A 27,204-nucleotide genomic window follows, 5' to 3' on the forward strand; every position below is an offset into this window, starting at 1 on the left:
AGGAGGAGGTTCTACGTTCGGCTGTATGTATGCTTTTTTTTTAATACATCCAACTCGCACGTCAATGATGCGTAGAGGAGACACGGGGTCGAACTTGCCCACCTCTACCTAACTCTTAAAATCGCCTATATACAGAGCAACACTTAAATTCGATCAAGTAGCTAGTAGGTAACCTATAGTACCGCACTGTGTTCATCAACTTGAGTTTTTAAATCTTCAATAATTCCTCATTTAAATGCCCCCCACTAATATATCGGTGATGCGCGGCGACGATACCGAATCCATCATACCCGCCTCTACCCTATAGCGCTATCTGCAACGATGTTTTTGCAATTTGGCAGTGTGAGCTTGAATTCGCCTGTATATCTCTCTCTCTTTGGTATGGTGTTAAACAGTTATAGACACACATTGTCGAGTTATAAAATGTCTTTACAGAATAGCCCTGCTGCTTCTGTTCAATGATTCACTCACGTGTCCGTTGTCGTCGAGCTGGTTGTTGGTGAGCTTGAGCTTGTCGAAGGAGACCAGCTGGCGCATCCAGTGCGCGCCCACGGCGGGGGAGTCCGGGTGCACGTGGATGCGCGGCGGCGACACCGGGTCCGACTTGCCCGCGACCACCCAACTCGAACTGAACAGTACCAATTAACATGCTTATTAACCACCGACGCAAATAACATAAAATTGACCCTCATGTCTTATTAAATCATTAATTACACTCTCGATCAAGTGTCTTTCATTTGAGACCCCACTCGAGTATATTTGCAGACATTTGGTTATTCTTCCCCACTTTCCCCAGAACTTTTTAACAGCTGAACCGATTTTCATCAAACATGTAGGTATAAGAACACTTGCACATAAGTCACCTTTCATACAAAACAGACTAAATTGAAGTCGCTTTATCCGTTCAGGATCTATGGTGCCACAGACAGTCTGACAGACAGACTGACTCGTCTAACTTATAACACCCCTCTTTTTGCGTCGGGATTTAAAAAGAGGATTTTTTTTAAATTTTATGAAATCGCTTTCAATTTATTTGTTAGTAAGTCTCTATGTATTACACTGGATTATTGAATTAAAGGAAAACAATAGCACAAGTTCTCCCGATTCCATTAGAAATTCAAGTAATTAGGTATTATATAACGTACAAACTACAATTTAAAACAACAGTGAAAATACGTACTTATGAAAAGCATATCTGTATCTCTTATCATCGAGCGGCACGAAATCCACCAGTAATAAGTAGTCAGCACTGGGCAGCAGGCCAGCCAGCCTCGCCTGCAGCGCGGGGAACATCCTCCGCCCCGCCTTGGTGACGATCATCTCCGTGCCGAGGTCGTGGAAGTTCCTCCACAGCGTGGCCAGCTCCAGGGTAGCACTGCAACGCGCCACCGCTGGGTGTAGCGTCACGTTTTGGTTGGAGACCTGGCAGGAAAATGGGTGTTAGAACGACGCAAAACTATAGTTCACTCAATTTTGTTTTAACGCCGTTAAATATAGGTTGTTTGAATGAAATACTGTGAATTTTAGAGTAATTTTTACGTAAGATGGATTAGGTATAATGTATAACGTAATTTTTTATAGTTTTAATTAACGGACCAATCAGATGCCTCGTGTGATTCTAAGGGAAAACCATAGCCTGTAAACAGGGCATGCAAATAACATGTCCAAAAAGTGCCGCATTATGTATTGGATCGACGATACTGCTTGGCGGACTTGACTTGGCGGACAGAACTAAGCATGGCTGTAATACTTTAAAAAAAGGGCTTGTCATAAATAGCTCTACTACTACGTTGCTAATACATTAGTTACCTGCATCCTCTGCGGCGACTGCGGCGGCGGCGCGGTTCTGGACAACGCGACATCCCTGTATCCTCGGCGCCGACGCTGGTCGCGGCACGTGTTCCCACTGAGCGCCTGCAGCGGCGAGTACGTGCTCTGGAAGCACACTGAACTCTGGACAACACGACGTACCTGCATCCTCGGCGGCGGCTGCGGCGGCGGCGGCGCGGACTGCGCGCCGTGGTCGCGGCACGTGCTCTCACTAAGCGCCTGCAGCGGCGAGTACGTGCTTCGAGAGCACACTGCACTCTGGATAATACAATATTATTTATACTAACATAATATTTGTCGGTCATTCTAAATTCAAAATTAAATTCGTTTAGTTCAACTATCTACCAAGTGGCTGGAAGTTCATAAAATGGTTGCCACTTACGTCTCGTGCAGCATTGTGCAGTGGTGGCAGCACAGGCAGCTGGTCCTGGTCCCGGCTCACTCTCTCCGCCAGCGAGTGCAAGTGGAACCCGCCGCGCGGAAACTGTCCTGACACCACGCCTGTAACAAACAGTCTTAAGATATTATGCCTAAATACGTCAAGAGCACCCTAATTCACCCGGATGGAACTGTACGCATTTAACATTTTCTTTTTATTGAGGACCAGTCCTCAAAGGAGCAAATAGCTGGACGACATTAGAGAATAGTCTAGATGCGACTACCTACAGTATTAGTCCTACAACCTACGCTAAACTGAAACGTTTCTGAGTCACACTTTGAAAATTGTTTTTGTTTTTGGTGAAATTTCATTAAATAAGAACCTACCAACGTAAGTGTAATAAGTCACCCAAAAGGTCTTACAATATATTTCACAGTTTCACTAAAAAACTCCAGGATACATTTTATCCACTTGAAATAAAAAGTTCATAAACAGTCCCATAAAATTCGTAGTCGTCCACCCAACGGCGGACATCTCACTCAACTAATTGGTGTAATGGCGGGAAACTCGAACCACATATGAAACGGCCGCAATAATTTCATCGGGAGACGTCGAGATGGGATTATAAATAAGACGGGTGATGAAAACTATACTTACGTAGAAACGACAATGATCTTCGTTTTATTTTAGGATTAAATTTATATTTTTGAACTTTATGGTCGCATTGGATGAAAGATCTACTTTCAGTTTCACCTGCACAGGTCTTTTACCTCATGCAGCTGCTTGTGTGCATTCTTTTGCAACACTAGTGTCGCAAAAAATATTGTTATCTTAATTGAGGCATGCTGAATCACGTCGACTGGAATTAGGCACATATTATTATCATCATAACTCCTACTTATCTTATTAAACGAAAAGTTTGTACGGATGTTTGTTACTTTTTAATGGTGGGAGGCTTCGGCCCTTTTATACGCGGCATCGTACCGAAACGCTAAATCGCTTGGCGTTATGTCTGCCGGTTGGGTGGTAACTAACCACTGCCGATGCCTACCGTCAGACCAGATCTAACCGAACCGGCAGTCCAACACAGGACCTTTAGATTGAAAACCACAGTACTACCAACTACGCCAGAGAGGTAATCGTCTATCATCATCATCATCATCATCATTCACAACCCATATTCGGCTCACTGTTGAGCACGACTCTCCTCTCAGAATGGGTTAGGCCTTAGTCCACTTAAGCCCAATGCGGATTGACAGACTTCGCACACCTAGAGAATTAAGAAAATTCTCAAGTATGCAGGTTTCCTCACGATCGTCTATAGTTAACTACAAATTAGCTGATTTATAGACAAATTGTATTATTATTGTGCCTATAAATTAAAAGCCTACGCATCTAAATTGTACGCACGTTCCACTCTAATTGCTTTAATGGCGACGCTGTTGCCAAATGCATCGATACAATGTCAATTTATATCAGACTCCGGATCTAGGTCTTTATTAACATCAGATGACATTCACTAAGCAGATATAGTCTTTTTAATAGACTTTTGGAAGACGGTATACCTTTGGCTGTAGTATTAAGGTCAGACAATCGCTTGACAGGTCCATTGATGTCTGAAGGACGTTGTTATCTGAAGTGATCTGAAGATTATCTTCATCAGCAGTGCAAAAAATATAATTAAATTATAAGCTGTATGTATGTAAGTAACAGACGCTACATGCGTTGACACATTAGCACTGTGTCATATCAGGGAGAAAGAAACAAGACCGGGAGCCGCAGCAAAAAAAGCTGAAACCGATTAGTGGCTCCAGTATGCCTCTCTGATAGAGAGTTACATATACCTTTTGCCGTGGAGACAGACACTTTTGACCCCAGAATTGTAGTGCCAAAAAATTTTACCGAGTCATTTCACCGCGGCTAGTTGCCTCGACTGGTGACAAAATGGCTGGCTCATTTTTTGCGCAAAGGATCAGCCTGACTGTTCAGCGCAAAAATGTAGCCAGTATTCTTGCCACCATTCCACGTGGGCATGATTTGTATAGTTATTAGGATAAGTTAACTTAAGTTTCATATTGTATTCTTTCTTAATAAAAAAAGTAACAGTAAATTCCCTCTTATGTAACTTAACAAGGCTTGTAAACCTAGCCTACTTGCAATAAACGAATATTGAATTTTGAAACTGTCTACTTGTTGAAATTAAAATAAGGATAGAGGACCAACGTTTATCCTTATTTTAATTTCGAGGGAGTTACAGATCGATAACCAGTGTACTGTAGTAAAAGTTTAAGAAATCTGATAATTATACACTGATAATAATTATGTATTAATCTTTTTCAACTTAGCCAAAACAGAACCGAAAATCAAAACATAAATTACGCAATTAAAATACCGCTGACATTTTAATATAAAAATATATCAACATATGCGCAAAAATTGAAGCGCAATAATAATAATTATCACTCAAAGCAATACAAGATCGCGAATGATGCAATTAATAAACGAATAGAGACGTTAATGTCACCGTAATGACAATATAACCGGTGCTCAGGTGGTGGCGCGTCCAATTATAATGGTGGTGCTATTATTGTCTGTGGTAACAAAAGGAGGGAACACTTCCTTAACAATAAATCCGCATTGATTGACCGCAATAAATCTAGCTGCGCGGGCGCCGCTCCGGTTGCAGCCGTTAGGGTTGCCAGTAGCGTTTTTCTGTAACGCTGCTTTTTTTTAAATCGACAGTCGCGATAGAGACGAATAATACATTTCTCTCTGTACCTGTAGTATCCTAATTTATAGAGTACCTAAGTGATAATAATGTGTAATAGGTATGCTTTGTCATATATAAGTCCCAGGGACAAAGACAAAAGAGGAGGATTATTGATTTTAACGTCACCTCAACGATGGTGTACAGATATCTCACTAATGATTTTAAGAAAAAGATTTTTGTCGTGAGCCAGGGACTATAACTACAATCATATATGTAAGAAAAAACAGGCTTTAGGCGGGTAGTACCTAAGCTAGAAGCAAGAATAAAGTTCAAAAAAAAACCACGTGGACGAAGTCACGGGCATTATCTAGTTATATATAAATAGCACTCGACTGAACAGCCAACTGTCTTAAACGACGATGCAAAGCGCCAGCTATAAGAACGGGAGAATCCTAGCGATGGCCTGATCGTGTAGCTAAAACCTATACAAACTCAATAAGACAATCTCCAGAGTGTTCAATGGCGAGGATACGCTGGCTAGTATATACGTAGTACATAAATATTTTGTTTTTTATTTTGTAACTAGCGGACGCTCGTGACTTATATGTGTGTGGTAATATATGTAAAATAAAGTAAATTCTACTTCTATGTATACCAAATTTTATCGAAATCGCCACTAGCCGCAGTGTAAACAAACATACACACTTACACACACACAAACTTTCGCCTTTACAATATTAGTGTGATTCTTATAAAAATACACAACGATGCCTGACTAAAAGCAGAAACATGCAACATAAACTTGGTGGTGGCAACCCTACCTCGCAACAACACGTGTAGTGCAGCTCCGAGTTTCTGAGACGCGTTTGATTTACGCACCCTCATACGATACATATTACCCGAACAAATATAAACAAATTCCTTATTAAAATGCTGCGTCCAAACAAACCATCAATTAATTTGTATTTGTGTTTGTAGATCTTACAAACTTTTAATACTTATGAATACCAACTTGTGTACTTATGGTCAGATAAAATAATTCTCACTAAAGTTATGTTTGGTATATTTTTCAGAAGCGATGAAGTCATACTTATGGAACCATGGAGTGATACTTTTGATAGCCTCCGTGGCGCACGCTGTGGATTTACAAAACTGAACACCATACCGCCAAGCAATTTAGCGTTCCGGTACGACGTCGTGTAGAAACCGTAAGGTGTGTGGATTTTCATCGTCCTCTTAACGAGTTAGCCCGCTTCCATCCTTGACTGCATCATCACTTACCACCAGGTGAGATTGTAGTCAAGGCCTAACTTGTAAAGAAAAAAAAATTAAGTCCTTATTTCCCACTGGGCACTCTTTCATTCCCAGGGCACAGTGATAGACAGGTTTTAGCCACATCCATTCCATCAACGATTGTAAGCTTTGATATGCCCAGTTGTAATATCACCAACAAATGCTCCATACAAACGTCCACCCCCAGTTTTAGGGAAGTGGGGGGTTAGAAAGAGACAAAAAGTAGCCTATGTAACTCTCCATCTGTTCAATTATCTTCACTTGAAAAATCATGTCAATTCGTCGCTCCGTTATGCCTTGAAAGGCATTCAAACAAACAGACAGATAGACACACACACTTTCACATTTTTAATATTAAGTATGGACTCAGGACCCCGTAAACAACCTACAACTGACCACTCTTAACATGACTAACTATTTTACTATCGAGGCAGTTTTCAAGAAGCAGTAGGCAACCAATCAAGTAGCTAGACTAAAATGCAAATGTAATAAACAATAACAAGTACTTCGAAGAACCTCTTACCACTTAACGGATACGAGACTCTGATTACAAATAGACAATGTAGATGCTAACAAATTAACACTGCTCACTTTGATCACCCTTGATGTCAACATCGCGAGCATTGCTCGTTAACAAGCCGATCGACACGCGTCACTAAGAAGATGCCAGTGAATAAGCGATTATTTTTATCCCACCTCGCAAATTGTTGAACCTGACGAGTGATCCAGGGAATCTATCCAACTAAACCATAAACTACCAAGAAGTTAGAAGGGCTGATAAACTTACTAAGGAATTATAAAGTATGAGTATCGCCTCGAAGCAACGATACAAATATTATGATATAACTTACTTTCCAGTGGCGGATTTACAAATTTGCCGCCAGTAGGCAATAGTAGGAATTTTTGCAACCTTACTGAACTCTGAAATTAAATAGGTATCCTAGTTTACAATCAATACAATTAGATATCAATACAATACAAATTGGTCAATAAAATTGTAAGTTTTAATATTTTAGTAAGACTGTACAGGATATACAGGACTAAAATAGTTAAATTATCGTTACATTTTCTTTATTTCTGTAAAAGAGAAAGTTTTTTGGTCAAACCCTAGGCTCCAGCCTACACAGACATAGGATGGACATAGGCCTCTCCGAGAGCGCGCCACCACACACGATCCTCCACCTTCCTCATCCAGCCACTTCCTTCTTCAGTTCTTGATGTCGTTGGACCGGAGGGCGTCCTACACTGCGCTTGCTGGTACGTGGTCTCCACTCCAGAACTCGTCAAATATCAAAACGAACCTTATACATTTATAATTCTAAAGGAGATGGTCCAAAATTGTATGGAGCCCAGGATCAGTCATTGTACCAGAACGGAAATAAACGAAAATTTTTTTTAAACTAGTTTTGATTATACAAATCTACGAATTAACTTTAATTCTTTCGAAATAATATTCATTATCTCCCAAGAAATGCAACACTAATAAGGGTAATGATGGCGGATAGATGACGTTTTCAATGCAGTAATCGATTTGACGTTTGCTGTCAATTGTCATGTCATAGTTGCTCTATGAGCGCAATCTTGATATAACTCAAAAACTTGGGTTTTTATTTTATTTATTTCTTTTTATTTAGTTAGATTTATTCACTTTAATAAATTTTAATAAAATCCTTGGATTTTTTAAATTTTAATGATACGGGGTACAAGAGTGGACTTGAAATAGATCATCTCCTTTCAAAACTACAACGCATAGAAAAAGAATTAGATAAATATTTGAATATACATAATGTTTAATTAACGCACGTATTCATCTTGCTGAAGCAGTTACGCTAAATCGCACGTAAATAGATTCGTAATCAGTGCAACAGCGGCTAATGTAGCCAAACAAATTTCGCTTTCCTGTTACGATTTCAGATCCATAGATGTTCTAGGAACGCTGGATGCGGTAGATGTCCCTGTCGGTTCCCGGCGATGTTTTGACCGCTGATTGACTGATGCTGCCAACAAGAGAACTATTCTTGGATCCGATCGCGATTAACTTTTCGATATTTTCAGGGCTGCCAGATGTTACGAACTTATGCAATAGTTCAATAAGATTAAGAGCTTTAGACTTGGCCGGTTTGTCTTTTTCAACCAACGATTTTATACTATTAGATATGTCACGTACAATCACCGCAAAATTGATGTAGCTTGTGATTGTAATGATGTTAATGTCAGAAATAAAAATAAAGTTGTTGCACACCATACTAGGTTACAAAGTAAAAGATTAGTAATTATTATAAGGGCACACGTTTTTATAATTAAGTACCACATGAAGCCACTGGCATGTCTTTCAAAAAGTTCAAAATGTTTATTAAACGCAAGCTTATAGGAAAGTCTTATTATAGTGTTAATGATTCAATATTTTTGTTGAACTGCAATAGACAACTGCGTGCTTAGTTCTGGGTAAGTTTGTAAAATTCTGGTAAACAAAAAAATAAACCTTGGCTGATTTTGATGTGGGCTCTTCTCGGACCAAGGCGCGTTAGGAACTCTAGCCATTAAATTAAATCATGACATAACTTGACGTTTTAAATGTGCTTGTAAACTTAGCCTAATTGAAATCAATGAATTTTAAATTTTTGTTTTCCACTGAACGCACACATGTTAAATTTTGGAATTACTTTATATGTTTATTTAAATATATTTTCACACTTCCTAGATTTTAATCCTCCTCCTATCAAGTTAACCCGCTTCCATCTTACATTGCATCATCATTTACCATCAGGTGAGATTGTAGTCAAGGGCTAACTTGTAAAGAAAACTTGTAATAAAAGTTGTAAAACTTGTAAAAGCCTCAATAGCTCAACGGTAAGAGCGGTCAGACTAACAGACAAGTAAAGAAACTAGATAGGTAAAGTGTAAGACCAGACATCAGCGTACGTAGGTAATTTATTTGGCAGCATCATTCAGCAATCACAATAGATAGGTAGGTAGGCTGTTTCTTTCAACAGTCTGCCGACGGCCATTTGTTCTGTTCACGCCTACATCTCAGCCAGGAGACACCGATTTGATAAATGACTTACAATTAGTTTAAAAATTAATGTGACAGTCCCACTGACGACAGTTCGATGTCGCATTACATTTTATGCACTAGCGGAAAACCCGATATTGCCCGTGTTTTACTTTTCTTTTTTTTAAAGAATACTTTACCTTATTTTTAAATATGACCAATATTCACATTCCCCTCCAACTAGTCGGTAAAGATTGTATTAGGAATGGGTACGACAGTATACCAACGGGGCGGGGATCGAACCACCACCCCTTGGTGATGAGTCTCTTACCGTAGAGCTATTGAGACTCTAAATCACACTTCACACTAATGTTATAAAGGCGAAAGTTTGTGTATAAGTGTGAAAGTGTGTAAGTATGTTTGTTCCTCTTTTACGCTGCGGCTACTGAAGCGATTTGGCTGAAATTTGGAATGGAAATAGATTTTACTCTGGATTAACACATAGGCTACTTTTCATCCCGGAAAAATCCATGATTCCCGCGGGATTGTGAAAAACTGAATTTCACGCGGATGAAGTCGCAGTCGTCCGCTACTTTTTAAATATGACCAATATTCCTATTCCCCTCCAACTAGTCGGGAAATACTGTATTAGGAATGGGTACGACAGTAGACCAACGAGGCGGGGATCCAACCACCACCCCTCGGTGATGAGTCCGACCACTCTTACCGTTGAGCTGTTGAGGCTCTAAATACTTCATAACATTATTAATTGCATTTCATTATTATCATCATAAGCAACCCATATTCGGCTCATTGTTCAACTAGTGTTTTTAAATAGCATGGGTAAGGTGACAGTCGCCTGTATACGTATTATATAATCGTGAATCGCGGCAAACTTTCAAGAGTGAAACAAACTGCACCATCCTACTAATATTATAAACGCGAAAGTTTGTATGGATGTTTGGATGTATGTTAGGATGTTTGTTACTCTTTAACACCGCTACTAGGTACTCAAGCGATTTGGCTGAAATTTAGAATGGAAATAGATGTTACTCTGGATTAACACATAAGCTACTTTTTATCCCGAAAAAATCCACGGTTTCCCGAGATTTGCGAAAAATATTGATTTTGATGATATGAATGTTTGTCACTCTTTCACGCCTCGACTACTGAACTGAATTAGCTGAAATTTGGTATTGAGATATATTATAGCCTGGATTAACACATAGGCTACTTTTTATCCCAGAAAAATCCAAGGTTCCCGAGGGATATGTGAAAAACTAAATTCCACGCGGACGGAGTAGCTTTTGCGTCAACGATCCTAATAAGAACTGCCAAAATGTGGAATGCCCTTCCGGCGTCTGTGTTTCCTGACACGTATAATTTGTGCACCTTCAAGGCAAGAGTGAATAGGCATCTTCTAGGCAAGCGCGCTTCATCTTAGACCTCATCATAGCTTTCAATCAGGCATGATTGTGGTCAAGCGTAAGCTTCATAAAAAAAAAAAATACTAGTACTACATGAAACGAACTGTAAATGAAATAGATAATGGAACCACGTGGAACTACGAAAGTGATAGATAAGATAAACCAAGGGGTAGGTAAAGTAGGTATAGCTTCCCTAGCCGAGTGATGTTTTCGGGCGCTCACGGTCCGTCGCGAGCGCTAATGGTGATTTGTGTTGCGAGCCTCGTTAGCTGTAACCGATCCCTTACGCGCTGCAGTTATTTTCAGTTCTGGACCTAATTTATTTGAAACACAATTATTCATTTACACTTTAGTTTTTATGACAATACTAGCGGACGTCCGCGACTTCGTCCGCGTGGAAATCAGTTTTTCTCAAATCCCGCGGGAACCATGGATTTTTCCGGGATGAAAAGTAGCCAATGTTTTAATCTAGAGTAAAATCTATTTCCATTCCAAATTTCAGCCAAATCGCATTAAGTAGCCGCAGCGTAAAAAAGGAACAAAACATACTTACACAAACTTTCGCCTTTATAATATTAGTGTAATAAATTCAAAATTCAAATTCAAAATTCATTTATTTCAATTAGGCTTAGTTCACAAGCACTTTTTTTATTATTCTTTACAAGCTAGCCCTTGACTACAATCTCACCTGATGGTAAGTGATGATGCAATCTAAGATGGAATCGGGCTAACTTGTTAGGAGGAGGATGAAATCCACACCCCTTTTGGTTTCTACACGACATCGTCCCGGAACGCTAAATCGCTTGGTGGCTTTGCCGGTAGGGTGGTAACTAGCCACGTCGAATCCTCCCACCTGCCAATTAAGAAAACGTCAATCGGCCCAACCGGGGATCGAACCCAGGAGCTCCGTCTTGTAAATCCACTGCGCCACGAAAGCCATCAAAATATTTTAACTGTAATCCCACGCAAACCACTTTTAGAAGTAACTCCAAATTCGAATTCAAAAACGTTAATTATGTCACGGAGCAAAATACAGTTCTAAATAAAGATGCCAAATTCAAAATGACCCGTATCCAAACCCTGAGTGCGAAAGTTATTTATTCCAATATTTTTGTTTATTGGAACAAATTCCACTAAACGTCACACAAATAAATCCTCCGCGCTCTCACAGTCAAAATATAACTTTTGGAACACTTAATTACAGAGATAACTTGTTATGGAATGAACTTCTTTTTAATTTATAATAATACTGAAACACTGTTGAAAAGTAATTTTAATTTCAAGCTTTTTAGTTATCATTAATTACTTAATATTTAAAATTAACAATGTTTCAGTTTTTTGTAATTGGTTTAATAGATAGTTTTATCTCTCTGATATCAACAAAGTCAATAAGAAAACTATGAAAATCGCAGAACAATCTAGAGAAGTTCGGACTTTGCTACGTTCGGACGGTTCATAATAGTCTTGATACTTAGCCTCAGCAGCTTCCCGATTTAAATGATCGGAATCAGCACCGGATCGTCATCCCTTCCCATTGTTATCAAAGCTACTCGTGACGTATTCGTAATTTTTACTACTAGTTAGTTAAAAATTTTAATTTTTCAAATCCTTATTAGAGCACATCTCAGCAATATTATTTTTTAATTTATCACAGAAATTATGAAACAAATCATTTCAATTATTTCCAGGAAATCGATGTACTTACATCCTAGTTACAAATGCACGAGCCGAATCGTACAATTTTAATTCGTAATTCAAATGTAGCTACAGTTAATTTTTAGGGCACAGAACACTCGTGTCTAATAGTACAAGTTTTGGGACTGCATACTCGTAATAGTACAATTTTTGGGTCTCAAAGTGGCTCCTAATTCGTCGTTTGAAGAAAACACTTCTCCATACTTAGCAGGGGTTAAGTTATGACGCGGGGCGGGAAGTGACGACCTGTCCGGGACGTAAATCAAACCGCCAGAATACCGCCCGGACATTTTACAAATTGCAGCTCACATTGTTTTATTTTAGTTAAATGTGCATTTTTTGCTTATTATATTAATAAGATATCCCACTTAAAATTACGGCCCGTCAATTCAATCTAATTTGAACAAGTTATTTTTAAGTACCGTTTAGTTAATTAAGCACAGTCATACTCTACGTTGTATAAAAATATCTCTTTTACAACTACCGTTCCTATTTCTTAATTGAATACTCTTCATCACCAAAGACGTGTGATTTTAGGTAACCTGTGGTCGAACGAGACTTCGTCCGCGTGATATTCAGCTTTAGACAAACCCCGCGGGAACTATACGATTCCTACATAATTAATATGAAAAAAAACTACATAGTTAGCTATATAACCGTGGCATATAATCTTACATAGATATGGAGTGTGGTTAATGAAATCTACACAAATTTAGCAGTTGCGTAAATGTAAATAGAAATAAATCAAACACAATGCAACACACAGTGTTTATAATAAGCAGATCACACGCAGATCCACATGAGAACCGGGACTGTTTACGTTACTGAGTACCTACTACTGCAAACACAATTTACTTACGACAAAACTTTGTTACTGAGCTTCACCTTGTACATATGTTTTCTGAGGTTTCACCAAGGGAACACCAAACCATCGGTTCCAGTCATTATTATTTTCATATAATAGTGATTGATAAAAAAACACCACTCCGATCCCGCCAACCCGCATTGAAGCAGCGAGGTGGGTCTAAGCTCCATATCCCCTGTAAGCTACTGCTTAGTGGTAAATTCTTTAACGACCACAATCAGATTGTGACCGGGCCCGACGGCTTAATGTGCTCTCTGAGGCTCCACCTATAACTTCCCAACTCCGGACGTAGAATTTTTACTAATAATTTCTTAGATTTCTTCTAAGAAAGAAAAGCTCAGTATTTCATAGGCTAACCCAATGATATTTTTATATTATAGATATGTTACGTGCCGACTCATCCGAATGCAACTACTCCAATGAGCGCACACATGCACAATTTTGTGTTTACTTACTTTAAGTGTATATAGTTTTTAAACATCCTGAACACACAACTCGACATTGTAGACAATATGCGCTAGTGCGCTATTTCAAAGTATTTTTTATCAACTTATGCAATTATAATTTATTTATTCATTTTATTTATGCAATATATTTTTTCTATAGAAAAGAATAAATAAATAAAAAACAATAAAAATGTTGAGCTGGAATCAAACTCCGGTTTAATAAGTTTGCCCCTAGTTTGACACCACTTGTACAGTTGAGTCGATATGACAACGTCGAAATGTATTAACTTGATGCAAAGTTCTGGTGTTAGGTTTGTGTTCGTTACGTGATTTCTTGATTCGGTAGCCGCGCTCAAACCCCGCGATAAAAGCTATGCAATAGCTTAAAAATACAAATGGCTACTCGTATCTATCCAAAGATTGTACAAAGGATGAGTATTTACAACTGCCAACCAATCGTACTCAACTCGTTACATATCATCACAAACAAAGCAGACGTAGTTATATGAAAATGTGGAAAACTCCACAAAGGGGTATCAACAATCCGCTCCAAGGAAACAAACGTTCAAAAATGATACTTCAAAGCTCGCCCGACACTCGGAGCAGACGGATTCAAAATTAAATATAAGAATAATAAACGTACGACCGTCCAAACGTTTATTTTGCTAAGCAATATCGCGGCACTCCGAAGACGCACTGGTTCACGTGGGGTGACCAATTATTAATAAAACACCGGATAGACTACTTCATATATTTTGTTATTTTCCGGGAAAAGCTGTCTACTACTATGTAACACTACATTACGTTCTAGTATTCTGTGAAATTATCATTATAGAGTTAACATCTCCCGAGGATATTGATGAGATGTTACGTACGTAGAAGGTTTTTTTATGGATCCTATGCATGCATTAGATATTCGCGTTGAATAAATTATTAATGGTTTATAAGAAAATTTCCCAAAGCAACGACTGATTCTGTTCAATTATTAGTCATCAGACAAAAATATAAACGTGATGCTTTGCTCCAGCAACGAACATTCGTGGCTGGTAACGATGTTGATAATAATGAAATTGAAACTTAGCTTAATCATTTATTCGTTTTAAGTAAAATATACATGAGCTGGTGGATCTATTTAATGCGTCTGTACTGGACACAGAAAAAATATAACGAAGACTCATTAAGGAAGGGATATACTCGTACATACCTGATAGTAGCATATAATAATATTAAGTTGCTCGTAAAGTATGAAAATTTAAAACTGAAGTGTAAGACTTTTATATCAACTTATGGTTACCCTACACATTGTATATATCTTATTCAAATCTTTGTACACAAGTTTATGTCGATTCCATTAACATTTTAATTTACGAATTCAATAAAACTATAGTTTGGAAAACAAACAATTTTCTATACAAATTTATGACATGTTTGTGTACTTATTCCACATTGTAATGGAAGAACAAAGGTTTTAAAATAAATTATTATTCAAATAATAAATACATTTTTCGATATTGATGTTGATAAATATTTGGATATTTCATTTTGGAAACATATGTAAAGATTCCCACTGAACGGGATCTATGCACATATCAATCGCGGGAGAATGTTTATATTTATTTGATAAATCTAAATTAGATTTCATGAAACACCTAATTGTTGAATGATGCATATAATAATATTTCCTGAAAAAATAATCTTAAGCTATGGTAACCCTAAACCCATAATGAATTATGCTGACATTGTTTGTTTTCATTCGGCTTTCGTAACGCCGCGCCGGGTTTTTTGTTTCAATGTGACTTAAAATTGTTATTTGTATTGTGTTGGAAGCGTGAGAATTTGAAACACTTTGTTAACAATTAAAAGGATAGCTGATTAGACTTGCACGCTAATTTACTATGTTTTAATTTAGCTAGCTGACATAAACGAAATTGAGATTACGCAACAAATATCATCCGGTGCTTACTGGTGGATATCTCATAGTAGGTAGATGACATGTTGTTAATTAATTTGATGTTTAGTTTAATAACTTGATTATAAAGAACAAAATAGTTAATAAGCCAGCTGTTTGTGACAAATGCTTTTTTTAAAACTGTGCATTTGATATAGACTCCCTAAGTTAGAACCGTATCGGGGAATTTCAGCGACTCTATCAGAGTCGAAAGTTTGAAGAACATGGGGGATAAACGGAACGACTCGCTAAGAGCGTTTCCTATGAGGGGACGTTAGGACATTTGGGGTTTGTAAACTGGCTGAATTTGAGGGTTTTATTAGGGTTTGAGACGCAAGGAATCGAGAACCTCGCCTTCGTCAGGATAAGATACTTCTTTTTAAAGATGTGCATCCAAAGAAGTACCTACTACAGCTCTGCGTTTTGATATGGTTTGAAGGATATGGTTTACCAAAAAATTCAAGGCTCAAAGGCCTACGCTTCTTGCTGTCTTGCGTTGCGACGGGCGCTGGGTAGTATATTGTAGGGCCTATTCTTAGATTGTATTAATCTTATAATCCTACTCACTTAAAACTAAAATTACTGAATGGACTTTGATAAAACTTATGTATCTCTTTATAATACAACACAAACACAGACATTGCTTACCTATATTCTAATTTAAATGGTCGTGGTTAGCGGGAAAGACGTCGAAGATCTTGAGATATACCCGTATGTGTGGACAAATGGGTATATCTCAAGACCCACAATTATTATAAAACTAGCCGACGCCCGCGACTTCGTCCGCGTGAAACTCGATGTAAACTTTCAACTACCCCTATCCTACCCCTACCCTACCCCTACCCTACTCCTACCTACCCCTACCCTACTTTTCTGGTTGATTTTTTACACCTTGTGTACCCTATTTTTTTCCAAAATAAAATTTAGCCTATGTTACTTGTGGATAATGTAGCTGTCGAATGGTGAAAGAATTTTTAAAATCGGTCCAGTAGTTTTTGAGCCTATTCATTACAATCAAACAAACAAACATACAAACATACAAACAAAGTTTTCCTCTTTATAATATTAGTATAGACAAAAACCTCCGCCACATCTGTCTGTTTATGTTTGTGATACACTCGAAAACTACAGAACGTATTTACATGCGGTTTTCTCCAAAAGATAAAGCGATTCATAGGGAGGGTTTACGTATATAATATATAGTAAACTAGCGGACGCCCGTGACTTCATCCGCGTGGAAATTATTGTAAACTTTCAACATAATTCACCACTTTTGGAGTAGAATTTTAAAAATTCCTGAATATTTCGTATTTTTTTATGGTTTATAAACAAATTTTCAAAATTGTAACTCTAAAAATTAAGGACTTTCCATACAAACTTTCTACCCCTATTTCACTCCTTCTATTTTATTTTAGGGTAAAAAAGTACCCTATGTTTTGCTCCAAGGTAACAGGCAGACAGATTTTCTTTCGCATTTATAATATTAGTATAGATAACTGTAGTCTCAATTATCGAAAAACTGTTTTAACCCTTTGAGATAATAAACTGACTTTCTGGCAGATTATATATAATCAAAGGCTTAAGCTGCATTTCAAGCGGACGAAATCGCGGGTTTTTGCTAGTAACATAATTAAATGAACAAACTTTAGAGTGTTTTGAAATGCAGACCAGTTTACAATCTGTTAACATTATTTTACACCACAAAAAATATGTTAACTTTTTACGACAACCATAACGAAGTTTAAGAAATTCGCTGATAAGATACGAGTCAACAAAATATACAAGGGGTCTGTGACATGTCTGCGGATTTTACAGCTGTTTATTAGTTGTGAGTTAGGGATAGGGTTGCCAACCGTACTATAATATATAGTATTGTACTATATTTCTGGTATGCGTACTATATACTGTTGAAGAAATATATAAAACGCAAAAAGACTATATTTTTAACACTGAAATGTAACAAACAAAATTTAGATTTTAAATCTATAAGAACATTAGTTTCTGATAGATGCAATAGTGTCTAGCCTATTCGAACTTGTCTATCTTACTGAGTTCCAAACATTAAACGAAGAAATTAGAAAAATAATGCTTTTGGTTTTCAAAAATTTAAAAATCAAATGTGAAAAAGCATATGAAACTCTTATTTCAGACAAACAAATCTTGAAAAATACAACAAGAGGGATTTTTTTTTTAAATAAATGTCGATTTTGCTTATTCCATAGAATACTAAGGATATTTCATTTAAGCGTACTATATTAATTTGTCTTTTTATATTATAGGGTCTAGGGCTGCCACCCGTACTATAAGGGTTGCTACCCGTATATACCTATTCTGCAGGTATGTATTTTAGGATAAATACATAGTTTTCTCATTTATTCTCAAATATTGTAGGTGAACTTATAATGTTAATGTTTTTGGCTGCTGGGAAGCTTCATCAGTTGCTAGTTACCACCCTACCGGCAAAGACGTACCGCTAAGCGATTTAGCGTTCCGGTACTATGTCGTATAGAAAGCGAAAGGGGTGTGGATTTTCATCATACTCCTAACAAGTTAGCCCGCTACCATCTTAGATTGTAGTCAAGGGCGAACTTGTAAAGAAAAAAACAAAAAATGTTTAAAATATTCTGCAAAGTAGACAATATTTTTTTATTAAATACAAATCTAAGTAGATAGCTACTTAGAAATATACTAACATAGACTATTGATTTTTGCATCGTAATACCTATTATTATCAATGTGGAACACGTGTTGCATAGTTCTGAGTGCCGTTGAACAAACCCCTCAAGGTAACGGTAAGGGTAGATTTATGAGACCATGCATAAATCTATGTGGAGAATGGAGATAAAATTTTATACTATCGTACCTACTCATCAAAAATCACTAATGCATGGCTAAAACTGTACACGGTTCAGTTAGAAATAAATCTCATTTTAACAGAGTACAAGGAAGGGTTGGTTTTCGAGCGTATTTTGTTTTTAAAAGAAAGTTAATGATTTTTTTATTACCTCGCATCATCTAAATGGATGGATGAACACGACTGTAATGGTATTATTCATCTTCGGATTCCAAGTATCCTTAGATAGGTGTTGCAAAAAGAAAATTGCATTATTTTGGCTTGAATTAGAAATAAGTGCATTAATAAAAATAACTAAACCTACCGAAATAAAGGAAATTAAAAGGGATTACAAAGGTATACTTAAATTATATCTTTCAATAAAATTAGACAATTAAAATTGGCTTAAACTTTTTGATTGTATAAAAATGAGCCTTAATATAAAATTTAAAATATATATTAAAATATTTGTATAAGAATAAACATCCGTAGACTATAAGAAATCTAAAATAATACGAATAATTTAAAAAATCGTACCTAGAAGGTACAACCTACTAGGCAATCTTAGGAATAGTAAATAAAGTAGTTAAGACTAGACTCGTAGCTACTTCTCACGTAAGTACGTACAATCATCATGATATCATTTTCATAGCCAAAGGTTGATTTTAAAACGAGAAATTTATGTCAATCTAACTCCTTGCGTTTCTCATTAAACGCTATTTTTAACGAATATTTTGAATTGGTACTTTACTTTACAGTATTTTACCCTGACCAAAGTTATACTCTTGGTTTCACAGTTAAAACTTGTTCATGGAATCTCATTAGTAAATTGACACTACATTTTTATATTTCTATTTTTCGCTTAGTCATCTTTAAACCACCCACGCTTACAACGTTTCCCCAATTTTATCTTGAAAAATAAATTACTAATTTAGTATGAGTTGATATTTAATGATAAAATATGGTTTATTTTTTGTTTTATACTTAGGTAAACAGGCATAATAATAGCGCTGCTCTAGCCGTTAGCCGTCAACCGTCGGCCGCGTAATGTATAAACCGCAACGCTTTAGCACAGTAAAGATATATCTTTACTGTGGCTTTAGCCAGTTGTTTATAATTAAGAAAATACTTGAGATGATAATTATGAATATTCTGGAATCCCTAAAATAAATTTCCTATTCTTCTCGATTGTAGGAAACTCGCAATGTATATTGACACTATCTAATTTTTACAATCCTACTAAGTAATTTGTATTTGATTTTTAAAAATTGTATTTAATATATATTTTTTTTTATTCTTTACAAATTAGCCCTTGACTACAATCTCACCTGATGGTAAGTGATGATGCAGTCAATATATATATTTAATGTATATTGAATCAAATTGCAGAAGACGTTTTTTGGATTGTTTTCAGCTTTCAAGTAATTTAGTAAATAATGTTTTTTAACGAGAATTTCCTTTACAATAATATTATATTACTTATTCTTTCCATCTTCCACTTGAAACACTTTTTTTAAATGTTACACACGTTACAAACAGCGGAAAGCGACTTAGTTTTGTACTTTACTAGCGGCCGCCCCCGACTTATTACTTAACCCGACTTATTATTAAAAAGTATATATTATTTTGCTCAATAGCTTCCTCTATCTTCCAGTGAAAGTCAAAGATTAGACCGGACAAACTCACACAAAAGACAGACCAAAACCTTAAAAAATTCTCGATTGAGTTTTAGTACTTATCGTGTAAATAGCTAAGCACTTGAAACAAATCACAGACAAGCACATGAATTTTGTTTATATGTATTGATTAAGATTTGTACCCAACATAATACAACAAACGACAGTCGTATACAAATACCAATAGTTCTCAGGCCATGAATCTTGAGCGGAGTCGAGTGCGCATAACATGCCAATGTTAGATTAATGTGTTGCAGGGTGCTGGGTGGGCGACATTTTTTGTGGTAATTAGGCAACGGACGGCGGCCCTGAGCGTTTCGAATGTTTTAAACTTCACTAAATGATTGTTTAAATTCTACTAATTCTCTATGCTACACGGTTCAAGTGCCTGTACGTACGATTATTTCTGAAAATATTATGACCAAAGTTATAGCTTCTAGTTAAATAGCCAACTGACTAGCAGTGCAAATTGCACGCCAATAACTTCTAGTGAGTGCAATTTACATAATTAATATTTTGTTAAACATAGGTTATGGGTGCATTCTAATAAAATAAGTTTTATTTATTGAATGACAACAGTTAGCCCTTGACTATTCACATACATAATATGTATTCTGTGCCTTGGATGGGATCTCAATTCTCATCTAAAGTTATGTGAAGATGCCAGTCCTATGATATATCTATACGGATTAATCTACTTGGAAGATGTAAGTACAAGTATATTCTACCCATAACTCTGAGTGACAAAACCGACTTAAAACTGTAAATAAATTGCCAATAACAAATTTCACAGAAAATATATTTCAAGTTGGGCAAAAACTTAAAGCAGTTTAATCGAAAATCTGGCAGTTTTGTACGAGATTTTAGGTAGTATGAAGTCCACCAGTTAAGCTTAAAGTTTCAATTCAATAACAATAAAGCCTTTATTAACAATCTTACAATTTACATTTCATCTTAATCTAACACGTGAAATAGGTATATAAACAGGTTTATGTAAATTAATGCATTTTTCTTCTTTTTTTTTTCTTTTTTTAGACACCGGTTTTTGGATTGTCTTGCTTTTCAGCATAGGCCTCCCCAAGTATTCAAAATAAAAAGATATGTCCTGTGCTTGCCGCGTCCAAGTTATTCCTGCTATCTTTTTGATGTCGTCAATTCAATACACTCAATATAATTTAACTAGGATGACTAAAAATAGACAAAATGCAATCAATTTGTGGATGATAAAAATAAGGAATTCCTTGTCAATCGCCACGCAGTTACGCTTGCGGTGGCGCGCTGACGGATTGATGAACAGAACTAGCACGCAAATGAGTCACCATTCGCTTGTCGGGAGACCGTTGTTGCAATATTTTTCAAAATAACGGCACTTTACGAACGTGAAAATAAACTTCTTAAAATAAAAAATGCTTAGATGCCTCATAGTAGTCACACAACTCACACACGACTAGTTTTTAAAAAATACAAGCGATTAAAATATTGAGAAGGGCGTTTCTTATTTTATTTTCTGCATGCAAAAATTGCAGTTTTCATAAGCTAAAAACACCTAATCCAAAAATAGGGCATCAGCTTTTTTACTTTATATCAAAAACTATCACTGATGTTGTAAATTGAAAAAAAACCCCTTGATAAATTCTAAATATGATAAATTAAAAGTGTACTTTACTAGTCAATCTGGAGACGAGAAAAAGACAAATGTCACCAATAACAACGGAATCGAAATATTGTTTTCGTTATGTTGGGACGAGGGAAAGAACGATATTTTAACTCCGCCGCTATTGGTTGACAATAAGTACAAGTAAGTCTATTTTTTTTTCACAAAATACTTTCCTTATACATGACAGATATCTACTAAATTCTAAGACTTAAAAGATCTAACCTTGCCTTGATACCACCGCATCGAGGTACAGCGATTATTCGTCCGCTAGTTATCAATAATTGCTTTAAGTATAACAGGTATCTACGAGCACATAAAATCTGAAAATTTAAGGTATAGGCAAACAAAAATAAAATCACAGAACTTTAGTATAAAAAGTCTAGTAACGCTGCAGCAGACACTATTGCTTACTTTTTAAAATAGATTTTCCAGCTATTTCTTTTGGTTTTCCCTGTCCCTACATATACTAAACTGTACTAAACAAAATAAACATTCAAATCGGTGTAGACATTCTCAAGTTTTAGCGAGACTATTTGCGCCCACGATTAGGACAACTCGATAAACACACTCCAACGTTCTCTTTTACAATAGGATCTTGAAAAAGCTCAAAGCATAGGAATGGCGTGTCAGTCATCGAGCGAGTGCGCTCGGGCGGCCTGCTGACGGATGGATGAATGAACCGGGCAGACGGTGGCGCGGCGACCGATGCAATGAATAATACTTTTAGGGCTCCCGCACACGGGTCACTGGCTACAACCAAAAAACGCCGCTACCGGCATATATATTGGATGGATTCGCCACACACGGTTGACGCCGGTGGTCGCCACACGCTACAATCTCGCTCCTCGCTTCTTGTGAGCCGCACCGGCCACTAAACGACGCAACCAATCGCACGATTCCGCATCCCTCTTTGTTAAAATTGGATGTACCCATCCAATAACTACGGATTCGGTTCTACGACGACGTTTTCTTATCAAAAGCAGCGCAATAAAACCTCTTTCTACCGACATAGACGTACCGCCAAGCGATTAGCGTTCCGGTGCGATGTCGTGAACAAGTTAGCTCGTAGTATCTTAGATTGCATCATAACTTACCATCAGGTGAGAATGTAATGAAGGTTAGCCCTTGATTACAGCCGTGGCTAGTTACTATCCAACCGTTAAAGACGTACCACCAAGCGATTTAGCGTGGCAGTACGATGTCGTTTAGGTACCGAAAGGGGTGTATCCTCGTCCTACTCCTAAATAAGTTAGCACCCTTCCATCTTAGATTGCGGTATCACACCCTTGACTACAATAATGTAACGAATAATAACAATATTTGTAGTACCTAAATAATAAAAAAAATCAATAGGTATTAAGTAAGTATATCAATAGATACATACAGAATTGAATTGAAATGTCTGTCTGTGATTTCAAAATTAGGTACTGCTTGTTATTTCAATACTAAACGCAGAACATAGAGAACACTACTAAAACATAGTTAAGATTTTTTAAATTTTGATTTGTCAAAAATATAGTTTTCTATTTGTAATCGCTGTTCTCTGGAATGGCAGATCGAATTTAATGGAACTTTCACTGATAGATAGAGGTGGTTATTGAGCAACATGGATCCTGCGGGATTTGTGAATAACAGAATTTCATATAAAAAGTAAAATGAAAAAAAAACATTGGTTTTCGCCGCCCGGTGCCGACTACAATTTCGCTACCCGGGGCTGACTGAAAATTTGCGGCCCCCGTATTTAATTATTATTTTAAAATTAAATTAATCTATGCCTTTTATAAAGAGGTAGCCTTTGTGGTATTGTAGGTATTCTCTGGATATACTGAACCAATTTAAAAAATCTATATAAATTGTTTCCAGTTTTGTTGAACAACTGTTTCAGAAATAGGTACTTAGAATGATACAAAATACTTTTTTTTATTCACCTGACGATAAATGTTGAAAAAAAGTAAAACTGAATATTTCATAGCTCGTTATATGGAACAACAATATTTAATAGTATTGTCTCCATATATATATATTTTTTACTACATTTTTATTTCACTACGAAAGTCTTTACTAATTTAAAGTGTTTTTCAGATAGCATGGGTAGTGGGTACCTACGGTGACAGTTGCCTTATCACGTTCACAATACTCACTATTATCGTGAATTGCGGTAAACTTTCAAGAGTGAAACGAACTGTCACCGGTCCCATGCTATCTGAAAAACACTTTATAGAATAATTTTCATTCTTTTTTATTTCTTGTATACCTTCCTTCTGGTGTATGAGGCTTTTCCGTAGGCTTCACGCGCTACTAATAGATATTTATCTCGAGAACTCATGAAGTATTTATCATCAAAGAATTCTATTTTTTTAAATAGCAAGTTGAAACCAACTTAGTAGAAAACTCTAGTTCTATTTAAGTTTTTTTCATGAATTACAGAATTTATAAAAGAAAAATAATAGAAAGACCACACAAATTCGTTGAACACTCAAAGACATGTTCACTCGAGCAAATAATTGCTACGCCTAAGACATGTTTTTTTTTTCTTTATAAATTTCTAAACTCTACGTTTAAAGTACAAAACTGAGAAACTTTAATTCTTGCCTACTCACTACCCACTCACCTAACGCCTACCAGCCCAAGTCCTTTACATCCGTTGGTATACCGAAAAACACAGACATCTAAACGGTAACCGAACATCTGTTTAACAATAGCCAGTGGATTATACACCTCAACATCACTCAACACTCAAAGACACATTCACTCGAGCAAACAATCGCTTCACTTAAGGCATGCGTGTAAAAAGTGGCACTGACCGTCCATCTGGCGTGGCTGGTGCCAATCGTCGCGCCACTCCTGGCCCTCCATCACATCTCCTATCAGCTTATTATTTTTTCAACGGGACGTTATAAATCAGTTTTCTGTACGTTAATCTGCGCGCGCTCAGCGGCGCGAGGCGAACGCTTCTGTCGTCGGCGCGCGATTTCAGCGGCGCCGCCCTGGCCCGCCCACCGCCCTACGGCGGCTTTGTCCGAGATTTATTTATTTTAATGTCAAATATTATGTACGCGGCTATTCGTTGTACCTTATACAACGTATTGAGTGTAGGATTTAGTGAGCCGTGTAACTTTGGAAAGAGTTAAACAGTGTTGTTTTTTTTTGTACATTTGCAGTGCGTCCTTTATTCATGGGCAATTCAACATATATTTGTATGTATTAGATTGCAGCCACATACCTACTTGCCCAAAACAAAAACGTTTCTGGGCGCTTCTGAAAATTTATTATGCCTTTTAGGTTTTAGTGCCTTTAAAATGTTTATTAAATATTCCAAGTCAAGAGAAAAAGACAAATAAATGTTAGTCATCGATCTAAGAGGCCAATGATGTTAGTAGCATTAGAAGTTATCTTCAAGTTTACAAAATTAGGTAGGTGCTCATGCTCGCATTTCTACGTTAGATTCAGTCGTCCAGACTCAGTGGCGTGCACAATGTTTATAACTAAGGTAGGCATTATAAGTAAAAATTATACAACATCGAGAATTTCTTCTTTAATATAGGTAGGTACGTAATGAGTCTTTAGGGTAGGCAGTTTGTTTTTGCATCTTTAAAGTGCACACTGCCCATACAAGATTATAATTACAGTGTAAACTCTATATACCGACAATAAAGGGACTGTACATTTTATAGCATTAGGAGAGTGGTCGTTATATGAAAAGAAGAAAAATGTATGAGTTAAACTTTTTCGTCAATACACAGTGGTTTTCTTTTACTAACCATATTTACTATCAATGTTTTTTTTTATTGCATGTTGCCAACCGTCCCACTGATCCGCATCGTCCGGATCGCACTAATCTGCCGTAAATTTAAAAATCCGTTTACAATTAAAATTGTCTGTCAATTTTATAAAGGCGACGAGGTAAGCTTACCTACACATCGAGAATATTTAACACCAATAAATATATTTTGTGTCCTTACACTACCACTACTATAAATTTGATTCGCAATACACACACGTGTAATTTTTACACGGATTAACAAACACATCGCTTCTACTCATAACACAGAATATTCGATTACTTGATCGATGTTTTGCTGTTCCGCCGTTTCTTTTTAGCTATATTGTTTTTATTGCAAATTTGATATAGGTAGGTAATTAAGTTAAAAATACTTATCTATAAGTGAAAGTTTCACTATACGTATAAGTGAAATGTATAAATTAATTTTTTAGTAAACTAGAAGTTGATGACCGTTTTTTTATGCCAGTAAGATGTAACTATTCAAACCGGCATTTTTAGGGGACTCTTTACACGACGAAAACGGTTACAACAATGATCAAATCGATTCTATAGAAACAGTTTTTGTTAACGTTCATGGGTGTAATTCCGCTACTTAATACTCGTCGATATAATATTCACCTATAAGTAACTTTTATTAGAATTTGAAGTTTATTTCTATGGGATGCCAAAACTAAGATATCACTAACTAAATGAGCGATGTCACATCGCTGTAACTTTACATAATGCAAAATGTTGATCCTTGATCTTTGACAAAGGGATAACGTCTAGCGAGGCAGGTCTCTTTATAATTTGTCTGAGACGAGTAGGTAGGTATATACTATTCAACGAGTAGGTTCTAATTTACAACGAATAAAGTACTACTTAAGAAGTTCTAAGAACTTAATCACTGGACTGTGCACAGGACGCACTATGTGCTTTAAAATGGTAAATATAGATACCTACTCATGTTTTGTGTTCATAAAAATCGGGCGAATTGGGCTTTGTACACTCTCGGAGTTTTTGCTTCAGACAATTAATGGCTAAGGCAAAGAAGAAAGTAATAAAGATAAGTTGACTTTTAAAAACAGAACATAAAATAAAGTCCACAATAGCCTATCCATACAGCTACTTGTTAATACATCACAGTGATGTTAACAAGAATCGTGCGAAGCCACATTGCTCTTTGGTTTATTTTAAAACAGTTTACCTGAGGCATGAACTCAGCCGTACCTACCATACTGTAGCCGTGTCTGTCAGCTCCGGTATAAACAAAAACATTGTGTGAAACGATCACTATAGATATACAACGAGCCTGTGATACCCAGACATCCCGTATTTTAAGAAGACTGAAAGCTTGTCAGCCGACGCTCCGAACCAAGGTAGTTACGGTAGCTAATTATGCTTTTGGAGGTAGGAAATTTCACAATAATTTGTTAACCATTTATCTGTATCGGAAACACAAAAATATTAATTTACTTTATTAGTAATGCTGGTTGTTTTTGGTGCATTTGCATGGTCTAAAAAAACAAACGCTGGTGTGCGCACTTCGTTATCTGTGCAAAAATTACAAGCGTATCAAAATGTCATCTGGAGAACAGGCAAAGATGCAAATTCATTTTCAGAAAGTGTGTTCAAAGTGTGTTTCCTTGCAAATCTATACTAATATTGTAAAGCTGAAGAGTTTGTTTGT

At 36.7% G+C, this 27,204-nt stretch overlaps 1 protein-coding gene across 1 annotated transcript in view; it reads right to left on the reverse strand.

The window, feature by feature from the left end:
• LOC112055356 (T-box transcription factor TBX1-like) overlaps positions 1-24,728 on the reverse strand; it is a 36,473-nt gene extending 11,745 nt beyond the window's left edge. The window contains exons 1-5 of the mRNA XM_024095431.2: positions 24,556-24,728; positions 2,213-2,331; positions 1,972-2,088; positions 1,181-1,422; positions 472-628 (exon numbers count right to left, since the gene is read on the reverse strand). Of these exons, the coding sequence (XP_023951199.1) occupies positions 472-628; positions 1,181-1,422; positions 1,972-2,088; positions 2,213-2,331; positions 24,556-24,607 (687 nt within the window). The 5' untranslated portion in view covers positions 24,608-24,728. The remainder of the gene's footprint in view (positions 1-471; positions 629-1,180; positions 1,423-1,971; positions 2,089-2,212; positions 2,332-24,555) is intronic.
• Between the last annotated feature and the right edge of the window lie 2,476 nt (positions 24,729-27,204).

The sequence above is a fragment of the Bicyclus anynana genome, chromosome 8 (genome assembly GCF_947172395.1).
Source record: "Bicyclus anynana chromosome 8, ilBicAnyn1.1, whole genome shotgun sequence".
Classification (NCBI taxonomy): Eukaryota; Metazoa; Arthropoda; class Insecta; order Lepidoptera; family Nymphalidae; genus Bicyclus; species Bicyclus anynana.